Source organism: Meleagris gallopavo, chromosome 1 (genome assembly GCF_000146605.3).
Source record: "Meleagris gallopavo isolate NT-WF06-2002-E0010 breed Aviagen turkey brand Nicholas breeding stock chromosome 1, Turkey_5.1, whole genome shotgun sequence".
NCBI classification, from domain to species: domain Eukaryota; kingdom Metazoa; phylum Chordata; class Aves; order Galliformes; family Phasianidae; genus Meleagris; species Meleagris gallopavo.
The window spans coordinates 42,895,407-42,916,139 of NC_015011.2; the positions used below are offsets into that span (position 1 = coordinate 42,895,407).

At 40.0% G+C, this 20,733-nt stretch overlaps 1 protein-coding gene across 1 annotated transcript; it reads left to right on the forward strand.

Annotated features, from left to right (window-relative positions):
* Positions 1-16,891: 16,891 nt before the first annotated feature.
* On the forward strand, positions 16,892-20,699 carry LOC104910385 (extracellular matrix protein FRAS1-like). Its single transcript, XM_010709081.3, has 3 exons — positions 16,892-17,345; positions 19,309-19,459; positions 20,129-20,699. The coding sequence occupies exons 1-3, from the start codon at positions 17,295-17,297 to the stop codon at positions 20,251-20,253; spliced, it is 327 nt and encodes a 108-aa protein (XP_010707383.1). The 5' UTR covers positions 16,892-17,294; the 3' UTR covers positions 20,254-20,699.
* The last annotated feature ends 34 nt before the right edge of the window (positions 20,700-20,733 follow it).

Sequence of the window (20,733 nt, forward strand, 5' to 3'; positions counted from 1 at the left end):
ATATCCTGTTGCCTTAGGGACCAGCTACATAAAAATATATTCCCACAAATGGCTATGCAAATATTCATTAAACATTATTGTTTCCAATCTTTTCCAATTAATCTATTAAAAAGGGAATAATGATCAGGTACTGCCCCACTGCACTAGTTGCACTTGCTAAAAGAAACCACAATACATTGGATGTCTTCAGAGACCTCATCTGGAAGAAGCCTAACAGGTTAATTGATGTTTCCTGTTAAGCATATAGAAAGTGTAATTGTTTCCTTGCCAAGTGTTTATACTAGCTAATCACTAAACTGTAATTTATCTGTTTTGTGATTATCTAGAATTTGCCAGATTAGAGGTCGATTCTGTCAAGAGTGTAAACCTACTGTTCTCTAACCAAGGACCTATACTAACATGAAAAGATGCAGAGTATGGATCATTACAACTTCACATTCTACATCTCCAGTTCATCATAAGCTGCCAAAAAGATGAGCTTTGTTTTTGCTTCTGAAAACCAGCAAAGTAATTGCCAGATATTTATGATATATATGGATATAAATCTTTTTGAAATATAGTCTCAGCTTGGAAGGGTCTGTGTTCAGTGTTGATTTACAGTGCATAGTTAGTGTCTAATTATTTCATTGTGCCTTTTGCCAAGGTATGAATAATTCATGATCCTTCTTTAACAAAACCAAAAACAAGTTGATTCATGATCTAGATTCACAGCCAGAATTATGGGAAGCACATGAATATTGGAACCATTCAGGATTGGGAAGAACAGACTTCACTTGCTATCTAGATTACCCACATTAGCATCCAGGGGTTATAAAGTAAGAATGATGATAAGCAAGGTTGGAAAGAATACGCAGTATTACTTGCAACACACATCTGAAACCAGAGCATTAAAGGTTTCAGTCAGACCCATGAACTGGCCATGGTCCCATTAGTCAGGCATTGACTTTGGACTTGTTTTTGTTGATGAGTAAAAAAAAGTTATCTTGATCCAAGGAGACAGTATCTGGGAGATAAATTTATTGCTCACGTTGCACCCTCTACTGTCTAATTCCTATAAATGCTCTGGGCAAGGTCTTCTGACTCCTTATTGGTCTGTATTACAACGGTGTAAAACACCATTGCAGAAGGACAAGCAAGTAACCCATTGAGAAGATGCCAAAAGGAAAAGATCTATACAGATCTATATATTATCACATTAGTTGCAGATGAAACTGGCAGGACACGTAAAAATAAGAAAGAGAGATTAAGTCCACGGTGATTACAAAAACATGACTTTGTATTGTGGAAGAAAGGTGTATTTCAATCTTCATTTCATTATTATTTTTTTTAACCGCTACAAATATGGTGCTATTCTACTTATGTCAATATAGAAAAGCAAATATCCACTAAAGTGGGAAACAAGACTTTCAATTTCAGTCTCCAGAAGAGACAGCACTTCCAAAGCAGTGCTTATTTGCTCATCAGAAGATGATGGGTGGCAGCCCACATAATGCTGTTTGCTACTGTGCCCTCAGAGTCAGCATTCTACAAAAAAGGACTTAAAGTAGAAACTGATTAAGGCTTTATTTTATTGCAGCCAGACATAGTAAATAAAATCAAAAGTTTGGCCTTCTTGGAAGCTAAGCAAATGGACAAATCTGCCACACTTATTTTAGAATCAAATCTCAGGAGATCCATTAGTTTTAGATCATTCTCTGCTGTTGCTCAGGGATACTGTTGGTCATAGGGACCAGGAAAGGAACTATGAATTTGTTTCAGCTATGCTCTGGGGAAGGAGACATGAAATTCCATGAACTGCTAGCTCTACATTCAAGCCTGGGATGCCATTGTCCATTACCCAATAAAGTGCAGCTTATTTCACTTTGTTTTTCAAACCCTTGATATGATGTGTTATTCATTTAAGCATTTACTGGAGGGGATTGAAAGTATCCTAACAGGTAAGCAAGGATTTATAGTTTAGGATGGTTGTGAGCTTTTTTTAAACAGAAAACTTGTCTCAAGAGACTTATCAAGAGAGCAAAGTTTCAAAAATCCATCTGCACAAAGCACCAGGCAGTGTGCAGCAGGAGACAACTCTGCTGTGCTTGGACTTGACATGCAACCTTTTCCCTCTTTGACTTCAGTTATTTTAAGACAGTAATCTGCTACACTCAGACCGCTGTCCTTGGCAGAGACTGAAGCACAGTTAACACAACGATGTCCTTGCTTGTAACTTGTAACACAGGGTAGGAATGACAACTCAGAACCTAGATTATGTGGAGATCACTGTAAAAAAAATACTCTTTTCTCTCATTTTGTCCTCTCTGCTTCAAAGCATCTGGCATCAACCTCAGCTTTTCTTGATTGTGAGTACTGAATGTGTAGAGATAGGAGAGAGCTCAGCCTGATAGCAATATCTGAAATGTTTTTCCTTTCCTTTGGAAAAAGGTTAAACTTTGGCATAGAAACAGCATTGTGGCGTCCTTGCTTCAGTAAGAGCTTCTATAGGTTTCTACAAATAGCTGTTCTTCAGCATGGCTGCTACCAGTCAAAACATAGTATGAGTAGGAAAGTCGTGGGTTGCATTGTTGGTGAATAAAATACAAGTGTATGTGTAATGTGCTCACTTACATACCACAACTTCTAATGAAAACTGACATCAAAAAATAAAAATTAAAAATAACAGTCTAAAGGGCAATGCAGTTCACATATATGGACAGGATGCTTTCTAATGAAGCAGGTAGTTCACACCTTCTCCAAGAAAACATTGACCTCATTTGTATATCTTTTACATGTTGCTCCTAGAACAGGCATGACAAAAGAATTGCTAGCTGTGTTGACAGAAATGGGCTTGAGGCAAGGCATTCCCTAGAAGAAACCTCAAGAAATCTGAGTCTTGCAGAATACAAGCTTGGGCTTTGTTAGGCTCTGCCCAGCCTCATTGTTTGTATGTATTGCAGGGGCACGCCTATCCAAGCCTATGCAGACAATACTGTCCAGGATTGCAACAGCGCCTGATAGTAGATCAGAAGGGCTCGGTACACTGTGAATGTAGAAGAAATAGGGATGTTTAGGGCTGGTCTCAGGAAGACACATGGCTACACAGCAGCCCCAAATCTGCAGCTATGCCTAGAGAAAGACATGGCAAAACTCTGGGCTTAGACCCTGTCCATCAAACTCCACAAAAAGGACGCATTTCTAAGTTGATTCAACCTTATCGTCTCCAAGGTTGGGCTATAAACCCTGTGTTAGGAAGGGTTCTGTATCAGGGAATCAGCTGCTTTTTTGTATAGCCAAACTTCAAAAAGTTAAATTAGTACCACCATCATAAAGCATAAAAATAAATTATTCTCCTCAAACAGTATCTCTTAGTAAATCAGCACAACAGAGCCCAGAAATACAAAATGAGTGTTGTTTCAGTAGAACAAAGTGACAGGGCCAACAGCAGATGCATTTCTTGGCACTGAGTGCTGCAAATTTTGTAAACAGCAGAGACAAACCTGTTTCACCAAAGATTAAGTCTACACAAAAGCATCTCATTCAGCACTGGTAAAGAGGCTCATCTATTGTCCTGGCAGCACCAAAGATACAGTTCTCTGGAGACAAAATGTGAGGCAAGCTGGAAACACACTTGCCAACCTGAAAAGAGAGGTAGCACAATGGTAACTAGTGAAGAACCAGCTGGGCATGGTGGCACCAGGCTGCGTCTTTCAACTCATGTTATCAACACTTGTTCATATAGCCAGTGTGCTGTGAAGAAGCGCTTGTCGCTTTCCATTAGGTCACTGAGAGATGAATGGAGCCCAGTGTCAAAAAAGGCAGGTTAGGGGCTTTGATTTGTTTTCTTTTAATACTTGACAATATTGGAAAGGGTATAGTTAAGCAGTAAGGCTAGCCATGTGAAAATTTTTATCACAGCAGTGACTTATTGCTGACATTTGAGAAATGCCAAGAAGACTCAAGGAGATTTTGGAAAAATACAGGCCTTCATCAACACAACTTCCAAGACATATACTTCTAACAGATTTCACATTCACAACAAATTCAAGGGCAACGGAAGTGTGGCTATCAGCCAATTCCAATGTATGGCATCCATAATACGAGTAGTAGCTGACCCTATCCAGTTCAAAATTTAATCCTATCAAAAAGTGAGCATCTAATGTCCATTCCTTCATCCATTTTAATCCCCCTCTCAGTACTCAGTACTGCAGAAACTCACTTCTGCAGCTGTATTGAGAAAAACAAGTCAGCTATAAAGTGCTTCATTGTATGAGTTACGTGCAAGTTTCAAGCTAATGGAAAAATCTGAATACTTTTGTGAAAAAATGTTATGCCTCTGCTCCAAGTTATCTGACACAAAAATGCTCATAATCTTTCTTTTCCCTGTTTGGATCCAGCTCAAAAAGAATCTAAGAAAATATTATTAATGGCAGCAGATGAAACACCATTATAGTGGCCAACTACTTTATATAAAAAAGTTTTTTTTTTTTATTTAAAAAATGCTCCTAAGGCACATACTATTTTAATGATCACAGCAAATCATAAGCTTTTAAATACGCTTCCTCAGACTTTTTCCTAGGAGGAAACCAGGAGCTGTAAATGATCCAAGGACAATAACTCATTACAGCAGAGGCTGGCTGCTGGGGAAGTGAGTAGCTGAACTGTTAAGAGTATGCTTGTTTTCCACAGAGCTTGTGCTGAAACGAAGCTATGTCCCTGGACCGAGGGATCAGTATTCTCAAATAGCAAACATGTGAGATGGAATTTCTGACCCGTTGTGATTTCCACTCATCACTTCTGATGTGGTGTACTCAAGCGCCATGACGCTTTTATCTCCTTCTACATCCTACATCCTTGGGAAGCTGTTTCACCATGCAGCTGCCCACTTATTGAGCCAAACACCTCACAGCACCTCTGGTTCACAAAGCTGAAGTGGTTTCTTTCAGATTTACATCTTACAAAAATAAATAAATAAATAAATTGAAAGGCCACCTTCTAAAAAAAGAAAAAAAAATCAAAATCAAATAAATAAATAAATAAATAAAAATCTCTAGTCATCCTGGAGATGTTTCTACACATAAATTTCAGATATTTTCACCTCATGCTATAAGAATGTTTGCCAACTACTTTATTTCATTTAAGCTTTTCGTTGCAGTAGAATAAGTATTTTTCTAGCATTTATATTCTTCGGCTGGGGATTTTTGTCTGTACTAAGAGAGATTTTTTTCAGAATCTATTCAGAGAATTAACAGCAACAAGTTCAGCGAAACTGAAAGGTCAGCTAGTGATCTCAATGTGGTCATTTTCTTGTTTTCAGGTCAACCCTCATATACATATATACCTACACACATACATATACATTCCTTTAAAACTGCTTCTCTGTACAGCAGGCCTGCAAGGTCACTGCTAGAAAGAGAGAACAAAGTTGTTTTTTCTCACAAACCATAGAAATTAAAAGAAAATGGACCTGAGAGAAGCCTGTAATAGTGACTTTTTTAACAAAAGCTTTCAGTAGAAGCTGAAACTTTTAACATCTCTTCTGGATATAATGAAACTTAGTCAACAGGTTTGGAAACAAGATTCCACATATATAGATTATTTGTTAATGTCAAATTATCTGTGACAATCACAGAGTTGCACTATACAATTCATGTATTGCAGCAAACTGAAAAACTTTTCTAATTGTCTGAGATGCCTAAAAAAATAGTTGAAGGGGACAAAAGATACAAACTCCACTTTCTCCCAAATCAGGATCCAGCCTAAACCCTGATTTCTGAGTGCCTTTCTCTGAACTTTGCTTTCACACAGGACCCTACTTTCCTGAGCCCATGGGGAAGGTGCTGAGAGTCGTGCTGATGGCAGTGCATATGCACAACTACTGTGAGATCCTGACATCTGCAAGTGGCTGACACAGCTGGTCTTACCTGAGAGAGCAGACCCTGGATATCATACCTGGTCACACTCTTTTTTCTGTGTATATGTAGACAGAGATTAGAGGGTTTTTTTCATACAACCAACAGCTGTGCTAAAATCTCTGTAGTTAGAGACAAAGTGTGCATCATAGAACAATATAGAACAATCATAGAACAATATAGAATCATAGAATCATAGGATGGCTTGGGTTGGAAGGGACCTCAAGGATGATCAAGCTCCAACCCCCCTGCTGAATGCAGGGCCACCAACTTCCACATCTAATACTAAACCAGGCTGCCCAGGGCCTCATCCAACCTGGCCGTGATCACCTCCAGGGACAGGGCATCTGGTAAATGAGCTCCGCATCAACTCATGGTGAAATAGCTGTGGCCGATGAGATGCAGTCATCTAGGTACCTAATGGGCACATCGCAGCCAGGCACAGCCACAGTCTTTCCACTCAACTGCAGAATCAATTTTTCCTGCTCCCCCCTTGATGCAAGTTTCTTGGAAGGTGTCATTAGTCTAAATTGTCCATCAACAAATAGCCACTTCAAAATTATCAAACACATCACCCAGTACTGTAGTCATAGCCTATGTTACCTATATGTTAGCAATATGTATTTGCCACCAAAAATCTAAGAGTTGCCCCATCACCCAATTGAGTGCATGTTACAGAAACTCAGGCTATGGACTATATATCTAGAATGCTCACAAGCATAACAAGTTTGGGTAAAAAGCCGTACTTTGTTTGGTGTTCCTGTATCTTTATCATAGAGCAGAAAGCAGACCAATTACAAAGGAAGGAGCTATCCAGCTCCCAAGAGTGTTCAAGTGTAATTCTCATCACAGGGAGATTTTCTAAGTCCAACCTAGCTGGCACTAAAAGGAAAATACAAGGATCATTGTCTTGCTAGCTTATGTCTTATCCTTTTATGTTAAACTTGATTTCTAAGCATGCACGTGGTGCCATTGCAAGACTAAAAGTGGGTATTAGGTACATAAGAATATTTTCTCCCCTTCCCGATCTCAAACACTTTTAGTTACTTCAGTGAGCTCTTTGATGCGGTACCCGTATCCATCCCTTCCCAAGGTGTCATAGGTTGCATCTTTACATATCACTGCAATGGAAAAAATTAACTGAATAGACTTCATAGCAGATATTTGAGTAGAAAGAGTGGATTTTTAGATTGTGATGAAGATTTCAACTGTGTATCGAGACAGAATTTTTTCTGTTTAACTCACCAGTCAAAATAGTCTTGTGTTAAAGACTCAAGATGATCTTGCTATTGGGGAGGCACACCCATGTACAGGGAAATTCACAGATATTGAAGAGGGGTAGGAATAGAGGCTTTCATTCTTTTCTCTCTAACGCTTTTCTTCCGAGAACATTTTTTTCAATGACATACTCACTTCATTTGAGATAGCTAACAAGTACATCTAATTGGAATTTTTTCTCGTCGTCATTACTGGTAAGTTGTTTCCCCACAAAGTTTTGCTTATTTCTTTCATTTTCTAAGATCAAAAGAAGGCAGAGATTTTCTAACAACATAAGGCAAATAAGATGAATTACAAGATTTTACTTAGTGTTAAAAAATTTTCAGTCAGTCACATTGAAAGAAAGAATCTACAAAATTTCATCAAATTAAAAATACTGTTCAGTTTGTTCTTGTTTTTAAGGTTAGCAAGTACATGTAAATAAAAACTCTTATGCTGATCAGGCCTTTTTCCCTCAGTGATCCACATTCAATATTAACAATGCTATACATTTTTCAGCCAATGTGCTGAAAGCATTTCATAAAAGCATTAAGAATCATTATCCTTTTTTTTACAGGCAGAGTCACGGAGGTGATGTGATGTTTTTAAAATTACTCCATAAATCAACTGCAGAGTCCAGAGTAGAATTTGCTGCTCTGTAATCCCCTCTCCCTGCCCCAATCATTTCTTTCATTACAAAACAGGAAGACAGTGAAGATATGTAGGATGCCTCACCAAATAAATCACAGACCACCTCATTCACACTCTGTGCATAACAGATCTCCTACAAGTCACAAGAATGGCAAGACAAAGATGAGTTAACTTTGTTAAAGGGGAAAAATTGCTTCTGAGCATCCTGGTGCTGAGGTTTGTGTACAGTTGCATATGCAAAGGCTGATCTCAGAGGTGGCTGCCCAAGGGTAATTAGAATTGGAGTCATCTATAATTATAGCATTCAGTAATTATAGAAAGAATAGCACTCCCACTTACGTACAAATGCATGGCTAATTGTTCAGAAATGATGGGAAGGAAAAGAAAGAGCAGTCCTATGACTATTTAATGAGGATTCTGAAAACATATTACATTATTAAAAATGTATTTGAGTGCAGCTGAATCTTGTTAAATTGCCACTCTTCCTTCACTGCTTATAACAGGGAAGCATGTGTTCTCAGGCTGAGTGCTGGCCAATCTGAAAGCTGGGAGCTGGCCTTAGCTCTTTGCTCAGATGGAGGCAGGTGATGAGGACTTCGGTCCTTATGAAAGGCTTAGTGTTCATGGTAGGCATCATGCTATCTAAACCAGGCAGGAACAATAAGAAGGGGCACATGTGGTTGTGAGTCCCAACAGGACTTGGTTTCCCTTGATGGAGAAGGTGCTCTCCTTCGAGGAGGTGACCAGCAAGAACTGCCCAGTGCCATGGGAACACACTAGAGTCACCCTGCAAGAGCTGCCCAGACTTCCAGCAAAAAAGTGGGAGCACTGCAGTTTGGGAGCCTGGGGCTTGTCAGCAAGGTTACTCATTTTGTTGTTAATAAAAACCTCACATACTGCCTACTGCACCAGCCATCACAAAGGTGAGATTGTTCATTCCATGACCTGGTGCTAGTTAAGGGCTCAGCTATCTGCCTGGAGATGTTTGTTTGCATCAAAGCCATTGACAGCTCTAATTTTGTTGCTATTCAGAAGGATCTTAGCATTATTCCTCAATATCTTAATCTAGAAAAAGAATTTCTTGCTCCTGTATCCACTGCCAAAAGCAACCTTTGAAACCACCATCAATCCTGAGTGGGACAGAGACTAGACTAGGGACAGAGACATCAACACCTGAGATTAGCAGCCTGGGAGAGGTAGCAAGGAACCACCTACCAAGAATTTAAGCACTATAGCCCCGAAGGGACTGCCACGTTGAAGGGGAGCAGAGCTCTGCCGAACCACTTTAGAAGCAGAGGTGGGGCCCAGCTGTGCTGCAAAAAGTTAGGTTGGCTAAGCCAGGCTCACAGTCTCAGCACAGCCCTACCCATCACTTCCTGCACTTCAGAAATGCAGAATATGCAGAAAGCTTCTTTCTCTGAGAGTTTTCCTCTGGCAGGATATCAGTGTCTTGGCATTTCATCTAGAATGGGCAGTGATGAGGAAAGAGAGAAGCAAGGTGATGTTGTTAAGGGACAATTTTTCCATGTAATACATGTAGACAGTGGATATTGTAAGAGCTGATGCTTGATCTCTTTCACCGGAAAATCCTTTCCAGTTATTTCTGAGTGGTTTCGTGTTAACAGAGATATGAGAGATGAAGCCCAAACTTCATTTATTAAAAAATGCACAGGCAAGCACTGGGACAGCTAGTAACACCTAACAATGGAAAATACAGAAATATAACACAAATTGGTTTAATTTTTTCCAGACTGGGTTAATGGAAAAAGCTATCACTTTCGCTGTTTACATTTGTCAAGACAAATTTACACAGGTTTTATTTAGGCTATAAGATCCAGCTGTGACATATTTGCTCTTTTCAGAAACACTCATTCCATTTGCAAGACAAAGGAAAGGGCTAAGGTTTGAGCTGACCCCTCCTTTCCACAAGTTAAAAGATAAAAATATCCCACAGTCATATTAAGCTCCTGCGCAGCAAAGTTTCATATGTTAGCATTAGGATTAGCACTCTGGAGGGATTTCTCAAAGTAGACTTGAATGTGCGGATCTATATGCTTTATTTAAAAGAATTTACTTTAAATATTCCTGTTGGAGTCTAATTCCTCTTGTCATCTGAAATATCCTTCACAAACACTGCTTGGCTGTTTGGGGGATAAAAAAAAAACAGCAAACACATATGTTTAGAGGCAAATCTGAAGGCTGTCTGTTTTGAAAGAACAGCACTAACATACCGTACACAGGATATGATAAAGGCATTTTTAAAAGAAGTCGGTTCCTCCCAACCTGGACAGGAGGCAGACAGAATTTCCTTTGTTTTTAATAGACTTTAAACTAACTCTATTGTTTAGGGAAGGACGGCAAACCACAAAATGCCTGCACAATATTATGTTTTGTCTGTGCTACACCATCTGCCTTTGCAAAGCTAGTGCAATATTAGTTTTCCTACATGGCATTTCATGTTTTATGTATACTGTGATATCTCTTCATAACATTAACGTAAATATTTCAATACTGTCTCCAGGCTTAAAGAAAAATCCTCCTCTCTCCCCTTGCTTCCCTCCAGAAGACATTATTAGGTTTACTGGAATTCAGTAATTCAGTTGCATGATGGTAGTCCACATGCAGGACTTTTTCTTGATAACATCTAGAGATCATATCTTTACATTTCAGATGAACCAAAGAACATAACCAAATTTCTGGCAGTACCATGTTGGCTGACAGATGGCAGGACACATTCTCTCTCATCAGGTGTCTCCTATGTTTCATGGGGTGACACAAAAACAGGCAGAAATATAAGATTTGTCATGGAAATGTAAATAATTGTTGTAAATCAACAGAAAGAGTGGAGATATGAGGTGTCATGAAACCTTGAGACTGTGATACAGTTACATTGTCTAAGTAAACTCCATAAAAATCTTCCAATTGACTTTTATTGAGTAAAGAGTATAGGAAGAAGAGACTAGAATTCTAAATGTATCCACAGTTAGCTTAAAAGGTCAGAACTCCACATGAAGTGCAATGCTATGTACAGTGTGCCTCTACCAAACCCCTGGCTACACAACTAAGGCAACAGTAGTACATTCAAGATGGAGGAAAAATACACTTTCTCTTTGACAGGAGTACAACATAGTTAACCCAGCAGGTAGCTGAGCACCACAGTCACTTGCTCACTCCCCACCCCTTCCCAGTGGGATGAGGGAAAGAATCAGAAAAAACAAAGTAGATCTCATGGATTGAGATAAATTTATTTACTAATTTATTTACTGCAATCTTACCGATGGTGCACTCAATCCCCTCATCTAGCTTGTCAATAAATATATTAAACAAGATGGGCCCAAGTACCGATCCCTGGGGGACACCACTCATAACAGGTCGCCAGCTGGACTTAACTCCATTAACCACTATCCGTTGGGCACGGCCCTTTAGCCACTTCCTTACCCAAAGAAGTGTATATCTGTCCAGACCATGGGCAGCCAGTTTCCCCAGAAGAAGCCTGTGAGAGACCATGTCAAAGGCTTTGCTGAAGTCTAGGTAGACTACATCAACATCTCCCCTTGCTTCCCTCATCTACCAGACTGGTCACCCAGTCATAGAAGGAGATGAGGGTTGGTCGAGCACAACCTGCCCTTCATGAACCACGAATCATTTGGCCAGTTTAAGTCAGCTGTCCTGATTCTGTCTCCTCCCAGCTACTTGACTCGGTACAACACTGCTTAGCAATAGCTATAAACATTGGTGTGTTATCAACATTGTTTTTCTCCTAGAACCAAAACATAGCATCATACCAGACACTCTGAAGAAAACAATTCTGTCCCAACTGAAACTAAGACAAATGTAAATCAGAAGTTTCAAACTTTAGTTGAAGAATGGAAACTTCAGTGAGGTCCAGCTTCATCTCAAGAAAAATTATGACCTATCCTTAGACAGATGTAACTTGCATAATTGCTTGAGCTGAGGTGGATCTTCACACATATTTGAACAAACGCATAAGAGACACCAGAAGGTACTTCGGGACAAATCAGTCCAGCAGTTTGCTTTTCAAATTAATGTGGCCTTTGAGGACAGTTTCTGTTCGGTCATCAAGAGAGTCCTAACAAGTCCTATTAGGATGAAGTGGAACCTGGACTATGAGACTCCAGAAAGACCCACATCAATATGCACTGTCCAAATAGCTTTGAATTGGACCTCAGATTCTCCCCTAGAGTGTTTCTCTTGATATGTAAAAGCCGTAACAACAGAGTTAGAATTAAGCTCTCTTTTATTCTTACTACCAATGATTGTATCAGCCAAACTTCTGAAACACATTCCCTAAGAAATAAAAGTCTTTCTTCGTCTTCTTCAGCTTAATTTTCCACTCTCTATATTATACATAGCAGATAGACTTGCAATAGGGATGTTTTTAGGGGCTAAATTACAAGCATAAGAGTCCACAAAAATGATAAACAAATACCACCAAACATGATCTCTAATATTAAAAATTAGAGTCTCCATTAGCCTAGAGTTATGCATTAACTAACTTTCTGACACAGATATTTTCCACTTTTTATTAATTGGGATCCATTCTAATTAATTATGTAGCAAAGATAGCATGTAAGTCATCAATTTGCTCAGGGACATGATTTAGTCTTTTCCAACCTGAGTGATTCTATAATTCTATGATTCTGTGAATTTCAGTAATTGTTACAGTACTTAGGCCGGTGTTGAGATCAATGGAAAGAATTATTTTCAGCAAATGGTAACAAAATGTGTATTTTTAGAGCTTTGCAATCCAGGGTTTTAATACCATTTATATTTTTCTTGATGTTAGCCTGGCATTTCAGAGACAACCACAGGGTTTTGTGTTTTTTTTTTTAATTTCTCAAGGCAGTAATCCAGTTCCACAGGAGATGTAATTATCTACACCAAAGGGATGTAGATTATTACACATGAGAAAGCAGTGTGAAGGGATGAATAGTTCAGCAGGATTTTTTTTTAATTGAGAAGTTATAATGGTAATGGGCATTGAAATCTCATGGAGATCAGTCTTTTTTTTTTTTGTAGGTTTGCCTTCACATTTGTCTTTTGAACATGAAATAGATTTATTTTTTTTTCATGGAGAGGAAAGGTAATCATTCTGCATTTTTTGCTTAATGAGAAGCTGCCCTGTATGAACAATTAAACCAAGAATACTTAAAGCCTATCTCTATCTGTGAGTGAAATCGAATCAAATACCAAACACAAATTCAAAACAGTCTTTGTAGTCTGATATAACTTCAGGAAAAAAAAAAGATGCTCAGTTTTGAAGTGTGTTGAACAAAGTGGAAAACCAAAAATTATTGATTTCACGCTACAGATTTGTTTGATTAGATCTGAACTTTTTCAACCTCAACTCAAAAGTGAAGATTTGTTGGAATAGAGTGGTGGCACAAGGGAGTTACAAAGAAGCAACAGAAAAATGTCACTAATGTTCAGAAAATATCCTTCCAGTTATCAAGAATGAACAGAGTGGAAAAAAATAAATATGATGATCAGCAATTATTCATGCTTCAAGGTTACCATTTACAATAAAGCTCAGAGAACACATGGTGCGTACAGAGGCATTGCTTTCTCTGTTCTTGTGAAATAAAGTCTAAAGACTAAGCAAGGAAGAGTGTAAAAAACAAAAGATACATTTTCTAGCAAAATAAATATTTAAAAATAGTTAATCATCCCCAAATTCAAGAAGAATGGTCTCCTGTGTATCCAAAAAGCAATTTCAGAATTTCTTATACTCTGTTTGTGAAATTCTTTTCCCAGTAGATCTTCCAAGATTTGTGTGAATTCCAGCTGGAAAACAGCTGTCCACAAAAAGCTAAGGAGACATGACTGGTTTTGTAGGCTCTGTTTGGTTCTTTCTCCATGAAGATAGAAGCAGAAAGTTTTAGCACGGACACAATATACTGTGGACACTGCACAGCTTAAGACACCTTAAGTTCAAGTTTACTAATCTTCCCCTGCTACATAGTTGGATATTTTATTTTAGGTTAGATAAGGAAAACAACATGTCTCTATATGAAGAAGAGCTTGCTCTCTGAGAGAATCAAGGAAATTCCTAGCCTGAAGAACTTAGCAAATGACAACATTTTTCATGTCTCCCATTCTGCTTATTTTATAAAGGCCTCTGTTGAGATAACATACATTACAGAGTGTTACCACTAACATGCAACCATTGATTGCCATATAACTGTTCTTCAAAATCGTTAGTTTTTATTTAAATTAGCAGCACCACCAAATTTCACCTGACTTCTGCTGAAATTTGAGAAACACTGTGTTTAGACTTCTGAACATCTATGAATTCACAGCCTTATTTAAAACTGCCCTAGCCAACACAAGTTACTTTTTCCCCGTTTTGCAAGTATAACTGCATTTTCTCAGTGCCTTTTTCTTTAAGAACTTCTTAAGCTGCAGGAGCACATAAATAGGAATAAAGTGGGCTATGAATATTTGATGGATTTGCTGCTGGGTATAGTGGCATACAAATTTACATTAAGAGAGCTACCTTGCAGAGCCCACACTGTGCTTGGCCACTGCTCATTCACACTGCACAGTAAGCCACACTTTTCCTCATAGATCTATCGCTTCTTCTGGAAGTTTAATGAGTGTGTTGAGGAATTTGATGTAAATCTCTTATCAGCTAAAGTTTAATCTTTAGGAAAAAAAAGAAGAAAGATTTCCCTAGTAAGAGCCTCAGGATTTCCCAGTAAATTTTAGATGTAGTCAGAAGTCTTTGTAGTGCAATAGTTTATAGATGTGCATGGTTTATGGCTTTATTTGTTTGTTAATTATAAATACACACATTGCTATCATTCACTAGAAATGAAACTCTGTGCTGCAATCTATCTATCAGTAAGATGATTTATACTGACTTCCATCCTTCAGGGTGGTGTCCAGATGCTTTTGCAATGCTGTTAACTGAACAACTCTGTACTACCTCCTCCAGTAACTCTACACAATGGGACTCTCCAAGGCTGAGCAAGCTTAGGACGTGGGAAATGTGTTTTCCTGTGAAAACGCATTTCAATTGTGCTGCTAAAGGAGACCAACAACGGAAATATTGTTTTGAGTCACGTTAGGGTTTGTGGGAATCTGTGATATGTGGCTTTGTAGAATTGTAAAGATAAGTCTTTCTGCCTTGTTGATGTGAGGAAGGGGAAAAGACAACACCACAGCTCGAACACCTGTTAAACAACACTGTGTGATAAACAACATGGGGCATATATTTACACTGAAGAAAAGAAGATACATACTAGAGATTGCTTTGATTTTCACTTCCTCAAGGCCACGTGCAAAATTCAGTTTCTGGGGAATGGGTCCCAAAAACCATACTCTGTCCTTAGAGGACTCGATAATCTTTGTGTGTCTGTTCCAGCTTGGGAAATTCTAAGATTCTGTGATTACTTGAGCTCAGTGTTGATATTAGGAATGAGCAGACATATTTCTTTTCTTAGTAAATCCATACTCTTGCCAATCCCATTCTTCAGTACCTGCCCAGTGGAAGATGAAGTTCTTCCATTATTGTAGAGAAAAGCATCTGATGTCTGCATTAAAAAAAAATCCTGATTGATCCAAGCTTATATTAAGATTTTGAGCATCTGGGAGTATTTCATGTACACATAAACAGAAGATGTCACGCACATGCACAGTGTGCTGGGCTTGCTCAGTTACCTGTGGTAATGAATCTATGGTACACATACCCATGCACAGTTGTGAAACAGATTATGTATTTATGGAAATATATATATATGGCAATATATATATATGGCAATATATATGGAAATATATATAGATATAGATACATAATCACAGAATCACAGAATCACAGAATCAAGAATTGTAGGGGTTGGAAGGGACCTCTAGAGATCATTGAGACCAACTCCCCTGCCAAAGCAGGTTCCCTACACCAGGTCGCACAGGTAGGCGTTCAGGCGAGACTTGAATATCTCCAGAGAAGGAGACTCCACAACCTCCCTGGGCAGCCTGTTCCAGTGCTCCATCACCCTCACCGTGAAGAAGTTCTTACACACATTCCTGTGAAACTTCCTATGCTGCAGCTTATGTCCGTTTCCCCTCGTCCTGTCTCCATGTACCACCGAAAAGAGACTGGCCTCACCGCTATGGCCGCCACACCTCAGATATTTATAAACCTGGATCAGGTCCCCTCTCAGTCGTCTTTTCTCAAGGCTAAACAGACCCAGTTCACTTAGCCTTTCTTCACAGGGGAGATGCTCCAGGCCCTTCACCATCTTTGTGGCCCTCCGCTGGACTCTTTCCAAGAGATCCCTGTCTTTTTGTACTGGGGAGCCCAGAACTGGACACAGTACTCCAGATGAGGCCTTACCAGGGCAGAGTAGAGAGGGAGGATCACCTCCCTCGACCTGCTGGACACGCTCTTCTTAATGCGCCCCAGAATGCCATTGGCCTTCTTGGCCGCGAGGGCACGCTGCTGGCTCATGGCCAACCTGTCGTCCACCAGGACACCCAGGTCCCTCTCTGCAGAGCTCCTCTCCAGCAGCTCATCCCCCAGCCTGTATTGGTACATGCAATTATTCCTCCCTAGGTGTAAGACCCTACACTTGCTTTTGTTGAACCTCATCCGGTTTCTTACTGCCCAGCTCTCCAGCCTGTCCAGGTCTTGCTGGATGGCAGCACAGCCTTCAGGCGTGTCAGCCAATCCTCCCAACTTCGTATCATCAGCAAACTTGCTGAGGGTGGCCACTATCCCCTCATCAAGGTCATTGATGAAGATGTTGAACAAGACCGGACCCAGCACAGACCCCTGGGGGACACCACTGGTTACAAGTCTACTGTTCTGCTTTTCAAACCTGTCTCTGACATCCATGTGGATAGAGGGGAATCTGCAGGAAGTCTGTTTCACTGAGCTCTGCAGTTTGGCAAGAAGAAGCAGCAAGAGCAAGGTCATTGCTAGGGTAAATGCCAGAGCTAGAAAAAATACACAGTTTATGTCTCACATTCGGGGCAATGTGGCCTATGGTTGCTCTATAGAGGGCAAAGGGTTGTTGCATTTCACTTTTCATTTCATGCTTAAGCTGTTCTACCTTTAAGCTTAAAATTTAACTTCACTCTTGAATTAATAGGTTTATAAGCTTGCTTTTTAAGATTCTTAGTGCATTCCTGTAACGTTTTCACCCTTGAAGATCTGTGTATGTTCAGTTTGACCTCTAGGGTGATGGAGAGGAGACATTAAGTCCTCAGTATACTAAAAATCACTGACATGACTTGAGAATGCGAGTGGGACTTCAGTGCCCAGCTCAAACTCTTTAAGATCTGAAGGCCTTGTATCTCTTACCCCTAGAGGCAGGATTCCTTGATGAAGTAACATATGAAAGCATTGTTCTTGGTCCTGGTTATGACCGCCCTTACCAGTTCGACCCCACAGTGAGAGAGCCAAAGACAATCCAGCTGTACAAGCACCTCAATCTGAAGAGCTGCATATGGACCTTTGATGCCTATTACGACATGACTGAATTAATTGATGTCTGCGGAGGCTCTGTAACTGCTGATTTCCAGGTAAGATGGCATATCCTGAACTCTTCATGTCATCCAGATCTTTGTCCATTCTGTGGCAGACCTCCATTGTGTGTTCATGAATACATGCTTGGTATTTCTGCTGCTCTGCTCTGTACAGCTGAAGCACGTTTTTTCCTCCTTTACCAAGAGAAAAACAGTATTTGTGAAATACACATAATTCACTTATTTTGATTGGGATAACGTAGGCTTTATTCTTTTACTCTTTAGAGTGCTTTTTTTCCTAACATAAGGATATCCTGGAAATGCAAAACATTGAGACCTGCATTCTATTCTTTAACAACTGTTAACATATTCTTCTCCCATGTGAATGAGCAAAGAACAGAGCAGAGGCTATGTTCAGTGGACAGAAGCCATTGAAATTTTAAAGTAATTCCTTAATTAATTACCATCACATCAAAAGCCAGAAACATTCTCTTGTAAAATAGGGGTTTTCACGACAAACATGTGTTTCACTGCCCTCTCATGGACAGATTATAAATGTCCATCTCACTCAAATGAGTCTTATCGGCATTATATTCTTCTATTGAATTTCTAGTCAGAAAATTATGGTCAACACAGTCTGTTTTAATTTCTGCTGGTCTGGAATATTTTGTTAACTTCTGTAGCTCCAGTTATTTACACAAATCCAGAGATGCTCCTTGACCTGAGCAACTATGTAATGTAATATGAGGAGACTGGCACCAACCAGTCTGGAATGTCTCTCTGAGCTCTCTGAGGGCTCGCACAATACGACTGTGCCCCACAGATCATAAATGCTGTATACGGAGCCAGAGACCTGTTTCAAGTGTTCTCAGGGCAGTTCTGAGGAAGCAGAATTGCTTCATTTTAAATCATGGAATTGGAAACTCTTTTCGAGGTAAAGCTGTGAGCACAACTCCCTTTGTTAGGTGGATTAACGACAGCAGCGTGTTTTAGCACTTGCTCTTATGTAAAATACACGAAAGCACTTTGGTCAAACCTGCAGAGAAGGTTCATGTGTGAATATCTGACCTAATTGTAGGGTTTTTCTAGTATGTGAGGAGTGCTCTCTATTTGTATACTTCTTTATTATTATATATATTATTATAACATCAGTTCTTTATTATTTATTTTTCAAATTATCGTCTAGTGATAAATGTTCTACAAATTAATTGTTTTTAATGCAAATTCCTGCATTGTAGTGGAAAACTTGTATGCCTCTGATTTCCCAGAAACATTGTGGGCATTTTCATTTTATGTTCACTGCAGATGTTCAAAGCCACATATTAAAGGGTTCTACAAAAAAGTGTGATGCATATACTTTCAGCTGATCCTGGACTCAAGCTTTCTCCCTCTTTCTAGAAGTTTGGTGAGGGTTCCCACAGTCAGAAGAGCCTACTTAATTTTGGGTCCACCATGGGAGCAGTGAACCTGGAAGCTTTGTTGAGCCTTTTCTAAAATTCTGCCCTTCAGTAGTCAAGTAACATTGCTTGCTTGATAGTATTCAGTTAGTGCAGTCAGCCTGGAAAACACTCGGATTTATAAAGTTTTTTAAAAATACTTCTATTGTGTGATATGAAAAGTAGCGTTCCCCAGCCTGGTCGCATCTGCACCACAGAGCTTGTGTGACACAGGAGTACCAAGGAAGCTACAGAGGTGCATGGCACGTAGGGCTCTGTGCCACCATCCCCTGTGCGTCTGTGTCTCACATCTCATTGGGCTGCAGTCTGTAATGTGGATGTAGATGTTTTATTCCTATAGTGAATAGTTCAGATGTTGAAAGGAAGGGAAAAAGATTTGCCCCTGACTGCACCAATGTGCTTGGTCTCATCTCACCTCTACTAAATAGGAGTCTTTTGTTGCAGACACTGTGGCTCTTTTCCCCATTTGCAGAGCAGAATGTGAAGAAAGAGGGTGCTGCAAGTCCAGGCCAGTGTCTCTCCTTTGAAGACTGCGTAATCATCTGCTTGTGTTCTGTTGACAGGTACGGGACTCTGCTCAGTCCTTCTTAACAGTCCACGTTCCCCTTTATGTGTCCTATATTTACGTGACAGCGCCAAGAGGTTGGGCTTCTCTTGAGCATCACACAGAGATGGAGTTCTCCTTTTTCTATGACACTGTTCTCTGGAGGACAGGTACGTCCAAGGCACTTGAGAGTGTATATGAGTATTGTTTTCTTCTCAGTTTTCCCTTTTTCTTAGTTTCTACACTGGCACTACAGTCCCGAGTCTGGGTAGCATGCAGTGTCAGTCCAGTTGTGCTTGCATTTGTGAAAGCTTAGTAAGGGAGTTGTCATTTCTCCCAGCATCTGTTAATGGGAACAGTCATCACTGAGATAGTGCAGGAAAAGAGCTAGGTGTTCATTGGAACCTCCACAACCAGGCACAGGTTGCTCCCCATGGACATTTGGCGTGGTTTCTCCAATGCTTTCCACTGAATTCTGCAGTTGTGATCCTCAGCCTCCTAGCTGTCACAGATTGACTTTTTCACGTCATAACCGCAGTACTGCCAGTGGTGGGTCCCATACTGCGCCTGTCCTCCACTGCTGGTGACATCCAAGACCTAACATCACTGTGTGTATTTATGGTTTATCCTTTGCCTGTCAGTCTTCTATTTCCAGCTCATTTATTTTTCTTTCCCACAATATCTTGAAGTGTACAGCTGACTCATCTGAAGGATGATCTCAGCTCCTTTTTGGAGCTCTCTCAGATGCTTCTGGAGCTACCTAAGGCTGACTGACACCACGTGAGGACTACTATGCCATGTGTCCTCCACATTGACTTTGTTCTTGCTGTACCACACAGGGATTCAGACGGACAGTGTCCTCTCAGCCCGGTTGCAGATAATCAGGATCTACATCCGTGAGGATGGCCGACTGGTTATTGAGTTCAAGACCCAGGCCAAGTTCAGAGGTGAGAATGAATATTAGTCCTGATGAAGAAGGAGAGCACCATGAGAATGCAGCCCCAGTTTTGAAAGCGCAGGTAGTAGAACAAGCTATGGCTAAGGTCAGTGTTCATGATCAGAGTATTTCTGTCCAAGAGCTAATTTGTTCTTCCTTTTACTAGCCTCTCAGCTTAGAAATACTTCACATTTTTCACTTTTAACTTCACAAACTTTACACCTAACGTCAGTGATTGAGCTAGGACCCTCATAAGCCCTTGTTGGTTTGGATATAATTATTTCCATTAGATTAAAAGCCTTTATCTAGCAGCAGGTGTCTTACATAGAGACTGCCTTTTCCATTTTCTCTTGTCCTTGCCAAGGCAGGGTAGCTCCACGTCCTCTGCTGTTGGCTCACATAGTTATCACACAATCACAAAATGGCCCGGGTTGGAGAGGACCCCAATGATCATGAATCTCCCCCCCCCTGCCACATGCAGGGCCACTAACTTCCATATTTAATACT